Source organism: Podarcis erhardii (genome assembly GCF_964252035.2).
Source record: "Podarcis erhardii genome assembly, chromosome: 11".
NCBI classification, from domain to species: domain Eukaryota; kingdom Metazoa; phylum Chordata; class Lepidosauria; order Squamata; family Lacertidae; genus Podarcis; species Podarcis erhardii.
Genome location: NC_138501.1, coordinates 8,816,351 through 8,834,540, shown reverse-complemented (window position 1 = coordinate 8,834,540; position 18,190 = coordinate 8,816,351). Strand labels below are relative to the sequence as shown.

Genomic DNA, 18,190 nt, shown 5'->3' with positions numbered 1-18,190 from the left:
GTTCTAGCAAACAGCCAATAGGAATTTCAACCAGGCTGATTGGACAGAGGCAGCCACAGGAGGAGCAAAGGGGGCTGGATTAAGGGAATATAAGTGCTGGCCAGAATGGCAGGAGGCCAGGCCAGAGCTTGGTAACCATGTACCACTGTGCCTCTTATTTATTTGTCTGACAAATAAATTACTATTTTAATTTCTCTATTGCTGCGTTGAATATTTCATTCCAGCTAAGCGTTAACCACAAGCAGGGTGCTACAGTATTTTATGTACCTTTATACTATATCACTGCATATTTGAAACTACATTATTTCTGCACTTAAACGTTGTGTTTAAATTTACTAATATTTTAAAACTGTCGCACTTATACGTTGTGTTTCAATTTACTAATAGTTTAAAACTGTTATTCTTAGCAGAATCTACACGTTTTTCTTTTCAACTCTCGAGTAGGAATTATTCCTTGTATTGAAACTTTTGGCCAGAGCTCTTGGCATATCCTTTTCAGTGTACTTCCAACAAGAACTCCAATTTCTTTAACAGCAACAAATCCGGCACTGAGTCCCCATAACTCTTGCCCGGGTCCCGGGGGGCGCGTTAAATGCCAGTGCGCCCTAACCCGAGCGGCCTCCGCTCTGCGCTGCCTGGAGAGGCGAAAGCGGCACCAGAGGGCGCCCCAAACTCAGCGCTGGCGAGAAGTTTCCGCGGGAGCGCAAGAGGGCGCGTTGCCGCCGCCGAGTGGGTGGAGACGGGCGGGCTGGCTGGCTGGCTGGCTGCGATCTCCTTCCTGTTTGGCTCGGCTTCCTCCGGCGGCGGCGGCGGCGGGGATGCCGCGCGGAATGGCCAGGCGCCCGGGTCTCGCCAAGAGATGAAAGGCAGCCCAGAGGAAAAGCCGGAGCCGGCCGCTTCTGCCGCCGCCCCTTCCCCTCTGCTCCGGCTGCTTTCCGCCCTCTTCTACGGGATCTGCTCTTTCTGCATCGTCCTGGTCAACAAGGCGGTGCTGACGGCTTACAGGTGAGGAGGAGGAGGAGGACGAGCACCTGGAGGGCTGGCGATCCCGCGCACCGTCGGAGGAGGTGGGGGGACAACCCCCCCCCAACTTCCTCCTCCCCGATCGTGGTTGTGAGATCCGGTTTCTGCCCCATTCAAAAGCTACTTTTCTACCCAAGACTTCCTTGCAGCGTCCGTCCCCGCCGCCTCTGGGCACCGATCCTGCTAACTCGACGGCAACCCACCCACCCCATTGGTCTCGTAGTTTCCTGGCTGGGCCACAAACCTCCTTCCATCGGTGCTTCTCTTTCACCCCCTCTGCAAATAATGCCACCCCCCATCTCTTCTGGAACTCACACTTGCATTTTGCAAAGTGTTTGGTGACTGGGAAGCTCAGTGTGAGAACATCAGGTTTCCTGTTCAGGACTCTTTGGGGAGACAGTGTGGTGTAGTGGTTAGAGTGTTGGGCTAGGCGCTGGAAGAGACCAGGGTTCAAATCCCTGCTGGGCCATGAAGCTCTGGGGTGGCCTTGGGCCAGTCCCTCTCTCTCAGCCACACAGGGTTATTGTAGGGATTAATGAGGCAGCAGAGAACAGTGTGTCCCTCCTTAGAGGAAAAAGTGAGATATAGAATTCAATAAATATCGTTCAAAATTTGGACAACTTTTGCTCTGGTGGCAAAGGTTGAACTGAGCTCCAGAGCTTCTCAGTCCAAAGTTCTTCCTCAGCTGTTGCTTTTTCTGGTGGTTAGCCAGCTTGGGAGAGTGGAAATGCAGGAATGTGTTTCATGAATCATACGCATACAGTCAAAACTAACAGCTTTCATTGTTCAAGAATGCATTCTTCAGGAATTTCTCTTTTTTACTTTGTTTATCCATACATTTCTAAAGCCTTAAATCAAATGCAAAAAAAAAGCTTCTCAAAGCAGTGTCCGCAGGCCACATGGCAAGGTAAGCTTGTGCAAATAAAGATGTTTTAAGATGGTATCTAAAACTAAGCACAGAAGACACCTCATATGTGAATTCCTCAATACAGGCTGTACTACATTATAAACTCCATTTCTTTTAGCTGTCAAACTCAGATATCACACAGAACAGCTAGCAGTGCTTCTCCAGCAGATCACAAAGGACAGGCAGACATGTATTAGGGCTGCCATACATTCTGATTTTCCCAAACTTTACTGGGATTTCAAAGATGGAATTGACATCCAAGGAGAATTTCTGAAAGGTGGCACTTTGTCCTTGATCTTAGACAAGTCAATAGGAAAACCACTTTTTGGGGGGTGGGTCTCAGCAAGTTTGGGATGTCCTGGTTTTTACTTTTTGAAACATGGCAACCCTAATGTATGGATAAAGATGGTCCTTCAAATGGGCTGGGCTTTATATGTGAATAGGTACCTCTTAAATTTGGCCTGAGAGCATATTGACTGCCAGCGGAGATCTTTAACCAGCAGTGTTTGGACCACTATGGCCTTGGTCCAGGAACAGCTGCAGCTGTTGCATCATCCGGAACTGATAATGGGCATTCCTAGCCTCAGGGGGCACCTGCACCCGAGGCGACAAAAGATAGATCAAGTAGCACCCCCAGAATGTGGAGCTCTCCTACAAAGAGAGTGCAGCCCCATCTAGAACCAGCAACAGGCCTATCTCCTGGACGTAGGAGCCACTCAACCATAGATCTTCCATCTTGAGCTGTGTGGAGAGGGGGCTCTTTGAAAACTAGAACTTCCCATAGGACAAGATGGTTGTTGAATAGGCCTGTGGTTGCAGTTGACAGGGGGAAAGAGTCCATCTCACACAGAACAGCAAGAGCTAGATGGGGGGCAGCTTTCCCCATAGGGCCAGATGGTCCTCAGAAAGTCCTGTGGTGGCTGCTGGGAGAGGATATGGGAGCTGGACGTGAAAGATCGTCAGATTCATGATTAAACTCCCATCAGCTCCAGCAAGCATGGTCAATGGTCAGGGAAGATGGGAGTTGCAGTTCAACATCATCTGGAGGATGAAAGATTCCCTACTCCTTCTGTAACATGTAAACTCCACTGGATCACAGTCTTGAGCCTGTACAAGCAAAATAACTCCTGGCTTTGGGGTCACCTTCCATGTGCAAAACACTTCCCTCGAGTCAGAAATAGCCTTTTGAGAATGGAAGAGACTTTCTGCTTGTAGAAGGGCATCTTTGCATCCCACCATGTAACATTTTTTAAAAATTATTTCTAAGTAATGATAAATAGTTTTACAGTTGTGGTTTCTCCCCAAGGCTTGCTGGGAACTATAAAGTTCTAGGACACTGAGATCCAGCACCGAGGGCCTTCTGGCTGTTGCCTCATTGTGAGAAGTGAGGTTACAGGGAACCAGACAGAGGGCCTTCTCAGTAGTGGCGCCCACACTGTGGAACGCCCTCCCTTTAGATGTGAAGGAAATAAGCAGCTATCTTATCTTTAAAAGACATCTGAAGGCAGCCCTGTTTAGGGAAGTTTTTAATATTTAATGCTGTACTGTTTTTAACACTTGATTGGGAGCCGCCCAGAGTGGCTGGGGAAACTCAGCCAGATGGGCGGGGTATAAATAATAAATTATTATTATTATTATTATTATTATTATTATTATTATTATTATACCACATCTCTGTAGCAGGCAGTGTTCAATGCGATCACAAAAGTACGATTCCAAGCAGCTTGTGAAAACAATGGAAGTTTTAGTCTGTAACTTCAGAATTTTTCATATAAATCAGGCAGCTTTTTCATATAAATCAGGCAGAATCAGGCAGCTTTTTCATATAAATATAAAGTCCTGCCAGATTAGAGAAATAGGTTCATATGCTGTTGATGAGAATTGCACAGAAAAATTGCCAAATAATCTGTACTGGCGACTTTTGCTTGTCTTGTCTTTCAATTGTCATGAAAATATTGTATTGAAAAGCTAACTGCCCCCCCCCTTAATTTGCATTAACCTTCTTTGAAAGGGGATAAGCCAATTTTATTTTCCATCAAGCAATAGCAGAACCTAACTTGAAGAGCTGTTATATTTTCTTTCGTTTTATCAACATCTTCAAGAGCTTTGTTTCTTTCTGAAATAAAAAAGCGTTGTCTAAATCTTGTTTTGTTTTTAAATTGCATCTGATATAGTTTTCTTTTCTTTCTAGATTCCCATCTCCAGTGTTCCTTGGAGTAGGACAGGTATGTTCAAAGATTAAAAGGTTCTAAATGACAGGTAGCTTAAGGCTAGTTCCAAAATGTGGGTTTTGTTGATGTCAGTGGCTTGGGATATCAGTGTTGCATGACCTCCAATTAAGGTTTGAGGCCTATTCACACAATTCTGTAACTTTGGGTGGGAAAGGGCTGAAGCTCAGTGGTAGAACCTTGCACACAAGAGATCTCATGTTCAGACCCTGGCATCTCCAGGTATAGCTGGAGTGGAACTGCTTTGTTCTTGTTGTTTAGTCGTTTAGTCGTGTCCGACTCTTCGTGACCCCATGGACCAGAGCACGCCAGGCACTCCTGTCTTCCACTGCCTCCCACAGTTTGGTCAAACTCATGCTGGTAGCTTCGAGAACACTGTCCAACCATCTTGTCCTCTGCCATCCCCTTCTCCTTGCGCCCTCCATCTTTCCCAACATCGGGGTCTTTTCCAGGGAGTCTTCTCTTCTCATGAGGTGGCCAAAGTCTTGGAGCCTCAGCTTCAGGATCTGTCCTTCCAGTGAGCACTCAGGGCTGATTTCCTTCAGAATGGAGAGGTTTGATCTTCTTGCAGTCCATGGGACTCTCAAGAGTCTCCTCCAGCACCATAATGCTAGTCAGTGTCAATACTGAGCTACGTTGACCAATGGTCTCACTCAGGACATGATAGCTTCCTATGTCCCATCATGTGAGATGGGAGAGCCCAGACAGGGCCCCTGTAGCTTCCCCTATATTGCACCACCATCTCTGGCTTCATCACCTGATCAGGATCTTGAGTCACATGTCACATTTCGTGTGTTGAGAAGGTGCATGTCTGTCGCAGGGGCGTTCTCTACTCTTGAAGGTTTCGTGCTACAGACATGCACCTTATCAACATGTGAAATGTGACAGTAATGTGGCAGAGGGGACATTCAAAGCTTCCCAGTGGCACTGCCGTTCTGGATGTGCAGTGCAGACTGTGACCAATTTGCACGGTGGTTATGTTCTGGACCCCCATGTGTGGGCCCACTTAAGGTCACTCTGCCTCATTCCTCCCCCTTCCTTTTTTAAAAAAATACATTTTTAGTGGGTTTTTTAACATATCATTTCCAACAATCATATAACATAACTTCTTATCTTATATAATGTTTTAGACTTCCATCAACACCTCTGATGATTTTTCATTCTTTATCACTTATTCTGCATTTCTTAATTTCTCTATTACTCTTAATTATTATTAACTAATAATTCTTCTCATAGTCTTTCTTGCAATATTTCAAATAGTCCTCCTTACAAAACTTCTTGCTGTCCTACTAGCATAGTCTGTTCATTACAGTTACTTTTCAAATAGTTCGTATATTTACTCCAGTCTTCTAAGAATTTCTGGTCCCGCAGGTTTTGAATCCTTCCTGTTAGTTATCAAATTCTGCATAGTCCATCAATTTCAGCTGCCATTCTTCTTTTGTCGGTAATTCTTCTTGCTTCCATTTTTGTGCCAATAATATTCTTGCTGCTGTCATTGCATATAAAAACAATTTAACATCTTGTCTATTAATATCATCTCCTACAATGCCAAGTAAAAATGCTTCTTGTTTCTTAATAAATGAATATTTCAACATCTTTTTCATCTCATTATATATCATTTCCCATAAGTTTTTCACTTTTTTACATTCCCACCACATGTGATAGAAATTTCCTTCCTTTTCTTTACATTTCCAACATTTATTACTTGTTTTTATACATTTTTAGCTAATTTCACAGGGGTAATATACCACCTATACATCATTTTCATCACATTTTCTTTCAAAGTATTGCAAGCAGTAAATTTTAATCCTTCTTTCCATAGTTTCCCCCAGTCTTTTAACTGTATGTTATACCCACAATCTTTGGCCCAATGTATCATAACTGACTTTACCTCTTCATCTTTCAGATGTGATTCAAGCAGCAATTTATACATTTTGGACAAAGTTTTATACTTGTTATTCAATATTCTATTTCAAATTTTGATTTATTATCAACAAATCCTTTCCCTCCGTTCCTCCCCCTTCCAGCTCTGCCCCATTCTGCCCCTTTTAGCAATGTTTTTGTGACATTTTGCGGTCACTTCCGGGTTTGGCGCAGTGCAAATGTGCGCGGTCACACACATATCGGACACGCCTAAAATGGTTGCTGCCTATCCAAGGTTAGGATCTGCCTCTGTTGATGAAGTCTGCAAACATGGAATGCCTGTTAGAGTCACTGAAAGGAGAACCCACTTTTGCTGTGAAGCAATGCAGCTTTTCTGCAGACTAACAAAGTGTTTTGTGATTCACCCCCCCCCCCGTATATTTGAAATAGTATTTTGCTGTTGTGTACCTGACTGTTATTATTTTGTTTTTTAGATGGTAACCACTATTCTGATCTTATATGTGTCAAAACTGAATAGAATCATTCACTTCCCCGATTTTGATAAGAGTATCCCTATGAAGGTAAGAGAAAGTGCATAATTTTAGAAAGCGAAAATCCTAATCTGATGCTATATTATATGTTGCATAATATAATCAGTGCTTTAGAGCTTTTTTGCCCCATGCTTGTCTAGCCGCCATAGGGAGTACTGAGTTTTTCTCTCCAACAAAGTATGTAATGCTAAACCATGGTTTACTGCAGGCATAATAATAATAATAATAATAATAATAGTTTATTATTCATACCCCGCCCATCTGGCTGGGTTTCACCAGCCACTCTGGGCGGCCTCCAACTGAATAATAAAAACAATACAGCATCAGACATTAAAAACTTCCCTAAACAGTTGTCTTTTAAAAGTAAAATAGTTGTTTATTGCCTTGACATCTGATGGGAGGGTGTTCCACAGGGCTGCTTAGGGAAGTTTTTTAAGTTTGGCGTTTTATTGCGCTTTTAATATTCTGTTGGGAGCCGCCCAGAGTGGCTGGGGAAACCCAGCCAGATGGCTGGGGTATAAATAATAAATCTTATTATATTTTAATTCTTTTAAGTCGAATAGACTTCTGGGATGGATTCTATTTGACTTCCAAAGTACGACTGTATATGAATAGCATCCTTGCTTCTCCCTGTACCAGTTCTTATATAGCCAAAACAGCAGCACTCGCGTGCAAGAGCAGAGGATAACAGCCAGCTTCTCTCTTGCGCTCCTATTCATTCAGTTAAAGAGTGGACTTTGTGCTCAATGCTGCCTCTGAATTGGTCCCTACCTGGCGAACTGTGTGTTGTGTAGATCCATATTTTTTCAGCCCAGATGTTGGGCTGGAAACGTTAGAACAAACATAGGCTGCAATTCTCTACAGTCACCCGGAAATGAGCACCATTCAACACAAAGTGCTCCGTGAGATTTTTAATCTTTCAACTTGGCCCGTGTTTATTGCGTCTTTACAGCAGGGGTGTGGAACCTTTGGCCTTCCAGAGGGTGTTTGACTCCAACTCCCATCAACCCTAGTCAATGTGGGATGAAAGGATTTGGAGTCCACCCCTGCTTTATAATGTGAAATGGTTGCCTTCTGCTGCCCTCATGTTAGGCTTAAAGGTAAAGGGACCCCTGACTGTTAGGTCCAGTTGCAGACAACTCTGGGGTTGCGGCGTTCATCTCGCTCTACAGGCCGAGGGAGCCAGCGTTTGCCCGCAGACACCTTCCGGGTCATGTGGCCAGCATGAGTAAGCCGCTTCTGGCAAACCAAAGCAGCGCACAGAAATGCCGTTTACCTTCCCGCCAGAGCAGTACCTATTTATCTACTTGCAATTTGACGTGCGTTTGAACTGCTAGGTGGGCAGGAGCTGGGACCAAACAATGGGAGCTCACCCCGTCACGGGGATTCGAACCGCCGACCTTCTGATCGGCAAGCCGTAGGCTCTGTAGTTTAGACCACAGCACCACCCACGTCCCTTTGTTAGGCTTAAAGGTAAAGGTAAAGGGACCCCTGACCATTAGGTCTAGTCATGACCGACTCTGGGGTTGCGGCTCTCATCTCGCTTTATTGGCCGAGCTGCTTCTGGCAAACCAGAGCAGTGCACGGAAACGCCGTTTACCTTCCTGCCAGAGTGGTACCTATTTATCTACTACTTGCACTTTGACATGCTTTCGAATTGCTAGGTTGTCAGGAGCAGGGACTGAGCAACGGGAGCTCACCCCATTGCGGGGATTCGAACCACTGACCTTCTGATCAGCAAGCCCTAGGCTCTGTAGTTTAGACCACAGCACCACCCGCATCCCTTTGTTAGGCTTAGCAGGGTCAAAATTGTGGTTGGTGTAAACACGACGTGTTGATTTTTTTACTTTATTTTATTTTCATGGTTCCTGGTAATCTTAATTTTTGTGAGATCAAACTTCTTTTATTGAAAAAAGCAGGGCCTGGAATGTTGTATAAAACATTGCCAAAGTTCAAAAGTGGCAATCATTTACAAAGTTTGCCGCTTGGTGTATTTACTTTTTTTCTCTCTGTGCTGGAGTGTATGAACTAACTTGAATAGATTTCTTCCACAGTTTCGAGAAAAAACTGGTTTCATTCTAAATGGTACCCTCATTTTGTTGCAGCTGTTTCCACTTCCTCTGATTTACGTCGGGAATCACATAAGTGGATTATCAAGTACAAGCAAGTTAAGGTACAGCATAAGTTGGGTTGTTGCCGGGCAGTTTGGTTTTTATTTAGCCCCTGTAAGTGACTATGAAAGCCGTGTTGTAGCTACATATTGATTGAATGAGAGCCATATTGCCACGTCCACAGATTGTTTTGGACAACACACACTGGGCAAAATTGCTCTTATGTGCTGCGTGAGGCAGTTAGAAAGGATTAGTACATACTTTCCGTTGATTTATTTCATTTTATTTATTATTTATTTATTTATTTTAAAAAAATATTTATGTACCTTCCACTCAAAATATCAAGGTGCTGTTCAACAATATATACAAATGTCTATACAGTGGTACCTCGGGTTAAGTACATAATTCGTTTCGGAGGTCTGTACTTAATCTGAAACTCTTCTTAACCTGAAGCACCATTTTAGCAAACGGGGCCTCCTGCTGCTGCCGCGCCACCGGAGCCCAATTCCTGTTCTCATCCTGAAGCAAAGTTCTTAACCTGAAGCACTATTTCTGGGTTAGCAGAGTCTGTAACCTGAAGCGTATGTAACCCGAGGTACCACTGTAAAACATAAGCTATATAAAGCAATAAAAATAAGAAGAAGGACTGGCCAAAAAAAATAAAAAATCTAAACCACTGAATATGCCTATCAGTATAGTGCAGTCGGTTGAGCATGAGAGTCTTAATCTCAGGGTCAAGGGTTCGAAAGATTCCTTCCAGCTGTATGATTCTGTGAAAAGCATTGAAAAATCTTCAAGAGACGTCTGAAAGTTAACAGCAAGGAGGCCTGCAGAGAGAGGGCAGGGAGAGTATTCTCTGCATGCGAGTAGCAACATTAAAGACCTGTCTTCTAGTTGAAGCCCGTTGGGCTTCTGAAACATGGGGAACTAGCAGAGCTCTTCCTGATGAACTCAGTGACTGAGATGGGGTATAAAGGCTTTGTTTATCAATACAAGAGCCTAGAACCTGGCCTTGTGGCATATGTGTAACCAGGTGTATGTCCACCATCTATGTGAAGTTAGGGTTGCCATATTTTGAAGAGCAAAAATGAAGAGGACGCTATGACGGCCGTTCAAAGCAAATAAATGCAATTTGTTTCAAATTTTACCCCTGAAAAAGAGGGTGGGTCCTGGAAAAAGAGGAACCCTACCGAAAGTACAGCTCTGAGAGGAACTGAATCTTTTATTTGGAGTCATTGTGCCCCTCCCTTGAACCTTATACCCAGTAAAGAAGTTTATGCACCAGGATGTAGAGGAAGATAGGTTTATTGCATGAAAATAAAAGAGACTGAGCACATAGATGCTCCTTCAGGGTGCTAGGTAGCAAACACCCAGGCAGCAAATCGCACAACACACACACACACACAGCTTAATTGTAAAGTGCAAAGAGAGTCCTTAGTTACCTCAGCCTGGAGAGTGGGTGTATCGATGTGCCACAGGCCCATGCTAAAAGAAAAAGGGGAGGCTGTACTGTACTTGGTCTTGAAGCAAACTGAGTGCAAGTCTATAGAGATCTATGCTTTCCATGTGAGTTGAGCTCTCCCCTTCCGTATCCTATGCCAGCAAGGCAGCAGAATCTCACACCCATTCTCTGATTTGTGGTCTAGTGAAGTGCAGGGATAATTCTTGAGATCATAGAGCAAAGAGGGAGGAAGCCGAGGGAGGGAGGGAAGGGGGAGTAAGAGACCAAAATATGACCTCCAGTAAGAGAACCTAGATAATCAGCTACAGGGATCCTGTTGGAGCTGTGAGCTACCTGACCATTGAAAACTTGGGGTTTAATTATTGTTTAGGTTCCACCAGTGCTATTTTTCTAAAAAAAATGTTTAGGGGTACAGTGGTACCTTGGGTTACATACACTTCAGGTTACATATGCTTCAGGTTACAGACTCTGCTAACCCAGAAATAGTACCTTGGGTTAAGAACTTTGCTTCAGGATGAGAACAGAAATTGCACAGCGGCAGCAGGAGGCCCCATTAGCTAAAGTGGTGCTTCAGGTTAAGAACAGTTTCAGGTTAAGAACGGACCTCCTGAACTAATTAAGTACTTAACCCGAAGTACCACTGTACTCTCATTTTCCTACTCATATTGAAATACTGCCCCTCAATGAGGCCAAACTTAGATTCACAAAATACAGTGGTACCTCTGGTTGCGAACAGGATCTGTTCCAGAGGCCTGTTCACAACATGAGCAGAATGCAACCCGCGCCTGCGGGTCGCAATTCGCCGCTTCTGCGCATGCGCGTGACATCATTTTGAGCATCTGCGCATGCACGAGCAGCAAAACCCGGAAGTAATCCTTTCCGGTACTTCCGGGTCACCGCGGGACGCAACCTGAAAACGCTCAACCTGAAGCAAACGTAACATGAGGTATGACTGCATTTAGGGGTATGCCTACCCCCAGGAAGAAAGCACTGGGTTCTACTGTGATCTGTGGAGAGAGGAGGGGACTTCCTGGCTGAGCGAATATCACAATACGTTAGTCATTTGAACCATTGTATATTCCTGTTTGCTGAGATTTATTTGAAGCAGAAGGGACACAACCTTAATCTCAGATAGACCGTATGCTTCCCAAATCATAATTTTACCCTTGAAGGAGGATTTTATTGTGTGTGTGAAGCCTGGTTCCTACGTACAGGAGGGTGATTATTAACTTTCTGGTGACTTCAAGTTTAGTGTGCTGATGTTTTCCGTAAGCATTAACGATCATGATGTTTGCTGTACCTTCCTGGCCATGTTTCAGATAAAAGCTAGTGTTTTACATTTGATTCATGCTAGCTCCATGATCTCCAGAAATAAAGCACGTTAAAAATTGAGACTAGCCCCCATCATTACACGTGGGTGACTGGTGCACATGCTTTAGCAGAGATGTCCCATGCTGTCAGCCGCCTGAACTGTGTTTATAGGAGCTACCGCCCACAGAGCCTCCATCTTTCCAGGGTTCTGACTCCACTTATTGGAGCTCAGCCTGCTCACAACAACATTTGGGCACTGGCCCAGGGCTTGGGCAGCCACTCCTGAATCAGATGAGAAATAATGCTTAGGTGTCACCGGTGTACTGATGCCATCATGCTCCAAAACTCCTAATGACCATATCCAATGCTGCCTTGGTATGGGGTTGTTGTATTTGTAGAAGTCTTTTAGACAGTGTAAGCCTTTGGCTTTCCAGGTTTTTATCGAGAAGTTTTGTGCTGCGGGTTGGAATAGTGGGTGATAGGCCAGGGGGATGGGGATAGTTGCCTACTTTTCCCTGTGTGAACCTGTTCAGAGTTGTGGGGATTTTCTTTAGGTTGTTTTGGAGAAATGGGTATGCTGTTGTGGGGGATGTTTTCGATGGCGTCTCTCTCCAAATGGACCCATTGTTTCGCCTTGTCTTCTAGAATATGCCGGATTATGTGGTGTACTTGGTTGGTGATGTAATATGATTCTACGCTGGGGATTCCCCATCCTCCTTCTGAGGAGGGGAGGTGCAGGTATCTGGGACTTATTCTCAGCTTTTTGTGTGAGAAAATAGAGTGTGTGTTTTTTTCTGCCACTTCTGGAGTTGGGTTCGGGGAGACCCTACCCAATGTTGATGTTTGTCCTCAGGGACAAAATGGCGCCTTGTGGAATCTGCTGGTCTCCGGACTGTTCAGTGCAAGGAGGAATGAAATCACTGAAATACAGTGTCTCCAGCACCCATCCTGAGCACTCAGCCCAGGAGGTTACCATAGTCAGTGGTCTCAAAAGTGGCTGAAAGACATGAGTGGCACACCCTCTCTCAATAAAAACCATCCATTAGGGCAACCAAGGCTGATTCAGCCCCAATACCTTTGGCAGTGACTGCCCTGACACCTTGGCCTACAGCTAGTGTTTGGTGGGAGACATTATGTCATTTATTTATTTAACAAGAAGCATAAATGAATATTTTTTTTTAAAAAAAACATCTTCTTAAATGGTTTACACAAAACCTTAATTGACTCATTGCTTCTTATTTCTTGCTTATAATTTGCTCTTTCTCTGAGCAGAGCCCATAGTGGCTAACAATGGATGAAGTAAACAGCACAATATTAAAATGAATTAGTTGGCATGAAATACAATTGCCGCAGTCCAAAGCAGGCGGTGGCACAATAAAACATTGCAACAAAGCCATCCTCCTGGTGCTCCAAAAGCCAATGAAAATAAATAAATTCACTTTAACTCGGCACCTGACATCCATAGAAAGTGAGGGACAATTGGAGATCTGTACTGGGAGGGAATTCCGTAAGTGGGGTACAGCCACTAAGAATTATTCTGCTGTATGTTATGAGCCTCCCCAGCTGATCTTAAAGCCCTCATCGGTTGATACTATGACTTTTTCTTCATTGAATATTGCGCTGTGCAGAGTTCCAAGTTTTGCTTAATTTTTTGAATTGTCACTTCCAGCTATTCTGTTATGTATTCAGCCTGTGGTGTCAGACTGACATTTGGCCACGACAGAGGCTGAGAATTTGTTCAGGCACATTTCTTAATGCAGGATGATATCATTAGCAGAGACAAAGAAGCATTAATTGTAATAAAAAACCTTGAAACTGACATGACATGGATATTTTTTTCCTCTCTTTCTATTTTAAACAATCCAGTTTGCCAATGTTTACAGTCCTTAGGAAGTTTACCATTCCTCTCACATTACTGCTGGAAGTGATTGTTCTTGGGTGAGTATTTGCCTCCCATTTTTTAAATACCACTGCCATCTATCAGATAGGCTATCTGGCCAGAATGCATGGATGAGTAGTTCCTGTTGGCTAATTGAATTTTGACGATAATATTCGGGCTTCTCGGAACACTGTGCACCGGGTACAAAACAGACACCAGTTAATCTACGAGCACTAGAAACTTGCAGCAAAAGAATTGGCTTGTTAGTTTGACTCAGTATGTGAAGTTCAGCCCTCCACCCCACAATACCCCGCTGGTTTCTTGGCCCCACAGTAGAATGACAGCAGAAGCCACATCTTCTACAAAACTCTCAAAGGTATGGTACGCATCTGGACCTCATAACCTTGTTCTCCCAGACTTCCCTTATCTTCTCCTTCTCATTGGCTCCTGATTTATCCATGCCCCAATCACTTATTGTTTTCCAGATTTTTTTAGCACACGGCTTTCTTCGTTTCATTTCCTTTACTTACCTTGACCTCCTTGTATTCCATCTTCTCGAACCTTCTTCAGGTTCCTGTTCTCAGTTCGTTGCCAACATGACACCCTTCCTTCATCTTTCCTTTCCCGTCAGTAGCCTGCGTATCGTGCTTTTCCTGTTCCTAGGGCCTGGGAGAGATGATCCCAACGAAACTGACAACTGTTCTCCACCTCACAGAATTTGGATCACAAAGATTCCTTGGTTTCAGAGCATTTGGAATATTTGTGAACATGATAACGTCACACCATCTCAGCCAGGCTGTGTCACACAATACAGTAAAGATTGCAATGCCTTTGAGTCAGGCTCCTTAATGATTGGGTCATAAAGGGGTTTTCTCCTATTAATGTCCCAAATTGAATTTATTTCACTCACACATGAAAGGAGAAGGATTTCTCTTTTCTGTGGAGCGTCAGACACCGCCATAAGCAAGATGTTAGAGCTGCAAGGCTCTGCATTCTTGCCAAAATCAGATGAATCATGTACAAGTTTGGAATGTAGATTATTGGGATTTATTATGGGAGTTCCCAAATGCTTTCATAGCGGAGAGGGAGGATGTAATCCCAACTCAAAGTTAGCACTGAGCTTTTGCAAGAAGCCCAGTGCATTGCAAGAAGTTCATCGTAAAACCAGTTAGCAATTTGCAGAGAGTATTTTCAGGAGTTTACATATACTCTTGTCTTACTGCAGGGGTCAGCAAACTTTTTCAGCAGGGGGCTGGTCCACTGTCCCTCAGACCTTGGGGGGGACGACTATATTTTGAAGGGAAAAAATGAACAAATTCCTATGCCCCACAAATAACCCAGAGATGCATTTTAAATAAAAGGACACATTTGACTTATGTAAAAACACCAGGCAGGCCTCACAAATAACCCAGAGATGCATTTTAAGTAAAAGCACACATTCGACTCATGTAAAAACTCGCTGATTCCCGGACCGTCCGCAGGCCGGATTTAGAAGGCGATTGGGCCGGATCCAGCCCCCTGCCCTTAGTTTGCTTACCCATGTCTTACTGTAACTGTCTCGTCACTGAATCATTAAGTATGCAGTCCTATACACAATTGTCTGAGACTGTACCACGGGACAAAATTGTGAGTAAACCTGTCTCAGATTTGCATTGTAAGATACAGATGACTCTGTCTGGAGATGCATTTGATTTTGTTTGTGTGAGATACTTCATTACCCCTTTCCATGGCTGGAGTTTCCCTCTTCTTTGAGCTATCCCCTGCGAACTCCACTAAGCCATTGGAGCATGTGCATCAGAAACAAATCCCTGGAAAGGCATCACAAATGATCCCTGGCTTTGACTGACCTATTTGTAAGACAGAATGGGAGCATAGGCCTTTTACTGAGCCAGACCATTACTCTATCTAGCTCAGCATTTTTTGCTGTGTCATCCAGGGTTTCAGGTGGTAATGTTGGCCAGCTCTTCCTGAAGATCCCAGGGATTGAATCTGGGATCTACAACCCTTTTTAAAGGAAGCTTCAAAATATTTTAGAATGGGGGGAAATTGGAATCTTGTCAGCCTCCAGGTGCTGTATGATTAAAAGAAATAAGCCTAATTCTTTTGTTTCATTCTGCTGTATCACAAACCACTTTCTGAGATGCATAATGCTGGTTCAGATAAGTGTTTAGTTTGATTAGTGTTCATCCTAATTATAAACTGAATGGGATCAACCATACGGTTTCTCTTTACAGGAAGCGCTATTCACTGAGCATTGTAATTAGTGTGTTCGCAATCATCCTTGGAGCTTTCATAGCAGCAGGGTAAGATTTTAAAGTCCTTTCCTTCTGTGTTGGATCGTTGTTTCTTGAGTGTACCACGAGAATGAAACCATTTCGTCAGGAACTGTCAGAAGAATTAGTGCAGGAGATGGCTGGTGCAAAATGCTTTTATTCCGTAGTCCTTTTTTACATCACATAATGTACGAGCCACATGCGACCATTTGGCTGATGTCCATGTGGCCTGCAGTCACCATTTCCAGCTGGTTCTTTCCCTACCCTGCTGCCCTCAGTGGCGGACATTGGGCTCTCAAATTTCAGCAGCCCTAAAATTTGGCACACCTCCAACTCTCGTTCTCAGTTGTGCAGTGCTGTTGTGTTGCCCTCCGCAGCACGGAGCCCCGTGCGGCCGCACCAGTTGTGCCGCCCTAAAACCGCCTCTGTTTCCCTGATGATTGGTGCTGGAGACAGCAGAGCAATGCGCTGATCTGCACATGCCTCAGCGACTCTCAGCACTGGTCCACTGATTTCCTCTCCTTTGACAGCACACTGCCTTTTCCATACCATATAAAAACTACAACTAAATCTCTCTTCAGTTCCAAAAGATGGGCTGTTGTTATCCCTTAAAAACTAGCTTCAGCTGAGTCAGTACTGCATTTCGTGTTTCTGCTCAACATAAAAAGTGCTTGCTCTCCTAAGCAAAGTCATTTCTTCACTTCACTCTCATTTACTAACCTTGTACTTCTGCTGGGAATTGCCCCAAGACACAGTAGGTGACACGGGTGGTGCTGTGGTCTAAACCACTGAGATTTGGGCTTGCCGATGGGAAGGTCAGTGGTTTGAATCCCCGCGACGGGGTAAGCTCCCGTTGCTCGGTCCCTGTTCTTGCCCACCTAGCAGTTCGAAAGCACATCAAAGTGCAAGTAGATAAATAGGTACCGCTCCGGCGGGAAGGTAAATGGCGTTTCCATGCGCTGCTCTGGTTTGCCAGAAGCGGCTTAGTCATGCTGGCCACATGACCCGGAAGCTGTCTGCGGACAAACGCCGGCTCCCTTGGCCTATAGAGCGAGATGAGTGCACAACCCTAGAGTCGTCTGTGACTGGACCTAATGGTCCGGGGTACCTTTACCTTTACCTTTTTACAGTAGGTGAATGGTTTTCCTGTATCACCACAAAAAAGGAAGGTACCACACTGAGCAAAAGATTTCTGCATCGCAGGGAGTTGAACTAGAACAGGGTTTTCAAAACTTGGGGCACCAGTTGCTTTTGGACTTCAACTCCCATCATCCCTAGTTAGCAGGACCAGTAGTCAGGGGTGATGGGAATTGTAGTCCAAAAAACAGCTGGAGACCCAAGTTTGGGAAACCCTGGACTAGATGATAGTTGTGGTCCCTTCCAACACAACAATTCTATGAGTCTGCAATAGTTATATAGGTGGGGAAATGGTCTCAGACCTAAGGGAAGATTCAAACCCTAGTCATGACCCACCAATAAACTGCTACCAACTTGTTTGAGAGGTTTGCACAGCACAAGCTCTGTCGAAGTGAACAGGGTATATTTAGCTGTAACACCTGTTAAAAGTCCACTCATGGCTATTTCCTGCCCATCTCTTTTGAGAATTAGTCTGATTTTGGCTCTTGGTTGCATAGATCAGCTAAGTCACCATTAGAGAAGTTGCCAGGAATGAATCGGAGCGATTTCTGAGTGAAATGCTATCTGGAACTGTCCAGCTGTTTCGTTTCATTTGCTGTTGTCTTTACTGCTACGGACTTCTGAACGTGCTGTTAGTGTCATCAGGTTTTATAATATGGAACTGGTTTGGGAAGCCAGCAACGCACAACACTGTTCAAAGGATGCCTTTTAAATGCCTTCATCTCTATATTCTCTCTTCCAGATCAGATCTAGCTTTCAGCATGGAAGGCTATGCCTCTGTGTTGCTGAATGATGTCTTCACAGCAGCAAACGGTGTTTACACAAAACAAAAAATTGACCCCAAGGTAACTATGTGGGGATTTCATTTCTGCGGAAAACCAAGGAATGATCATCTTTGTTCTAAGAATTTATGAATATGTTCATAGACAGCCTTAATTAGGACTTGAGTAAGATTGTGAAAGTCAACTTCAATTTTGTACATACTGTCCCTTCTATGAGGTTGACAGTACGGGAGTTAAATATTTAGGTATTTAGTTAATGGTTTTCCAGCTTTGGCCTTCAGACTGATGTCATGATTCTAAAAGCATGTGTCATCTTTCTAAGAAGCCAGAAACATCTCAGAAAAGGAAATCTAAGATTGGCTAGCTGCTAGATCAAGAAGGAAACTGATCTTTATGCAAACATAGACACAGGCAGCTTTGTAAATCTGGGCTAAAGTATTGGGAAAGCTGGGCTGCATGGGGCCCAAGGAGTTGCTGCTAGGTTGACCAGCCCATGATTCAACTATCAGCAAAATTCAGTTATATCATTAGCTTCTCTTGCCTTTACATGGATTTGGATTTGATATCCCGCTTTATCACTACCCGAAGGAGTCTCAAAGCGGCCAACAATCTCCTTTCCCTTCCTCCCCAACAACAAACACTCTGTGAGGTGAGTGGGGCTGA

The 18,190-nt window shown here is 44.1% G+C and overlaps 1 protein-coding gene and 1 long non-coding RNA gene across 2 annotated transcripts in view; one reads left to right on the top strand and one right to left on the bottom strand.

Annotated features, from left to right (window-relative positions):
- Positions 1-783: 783 nt before the first annotated feature.
- Positions 784-18,190, top strand: part of SLC35D2 (solute carrier family 35 member D2) — a 26,209-nt gene continuing 8,802 nt past the window's right edge. The window contains exons 1-7 of the mRNA XM_081881074.1: positions 784-1,005; positions 4,122-4,155; positions 6,516-6,602; positions 8,678-8,745; positions 13,323-13,394; positions 15,570-15,638; positions 17,488-17,590. Of these exons, the coding sequence (XP_081737200.1) occupies positions 860-1,005; positions 4,122-4,155; positions 6,516-6,602; positions 8,678-8,745; positions 13,323-13,394; positions 15,570-15,638; positions 17,488-17,590 (579 nt within the window). The 5' untranslated portion in view covers positions 784-859. The remainder of the gene's footprint in view (positions 1,006-4,121; positions 4,156-6,515; positions 6,603-8,677; positions 8,746-13,322; positions 13,395-15,569; positions 15,639-17,487; positions 17,591-18,190) is intronic.
- Positions 16,744-18,190, bottom strand: part of LOC309352547 — an 18,605-nt gene continuing 17,158 nt past the window's right edge. The window contains exon 3 of the long non-coding RNA XR_014161359.1: positions 16,744-16,754. This is a non-coding gene — a long non-coding RNA (uncharacterized lncRNA). The remainder of the gene's footprint in view (positions 16,755-18,190) is intronic.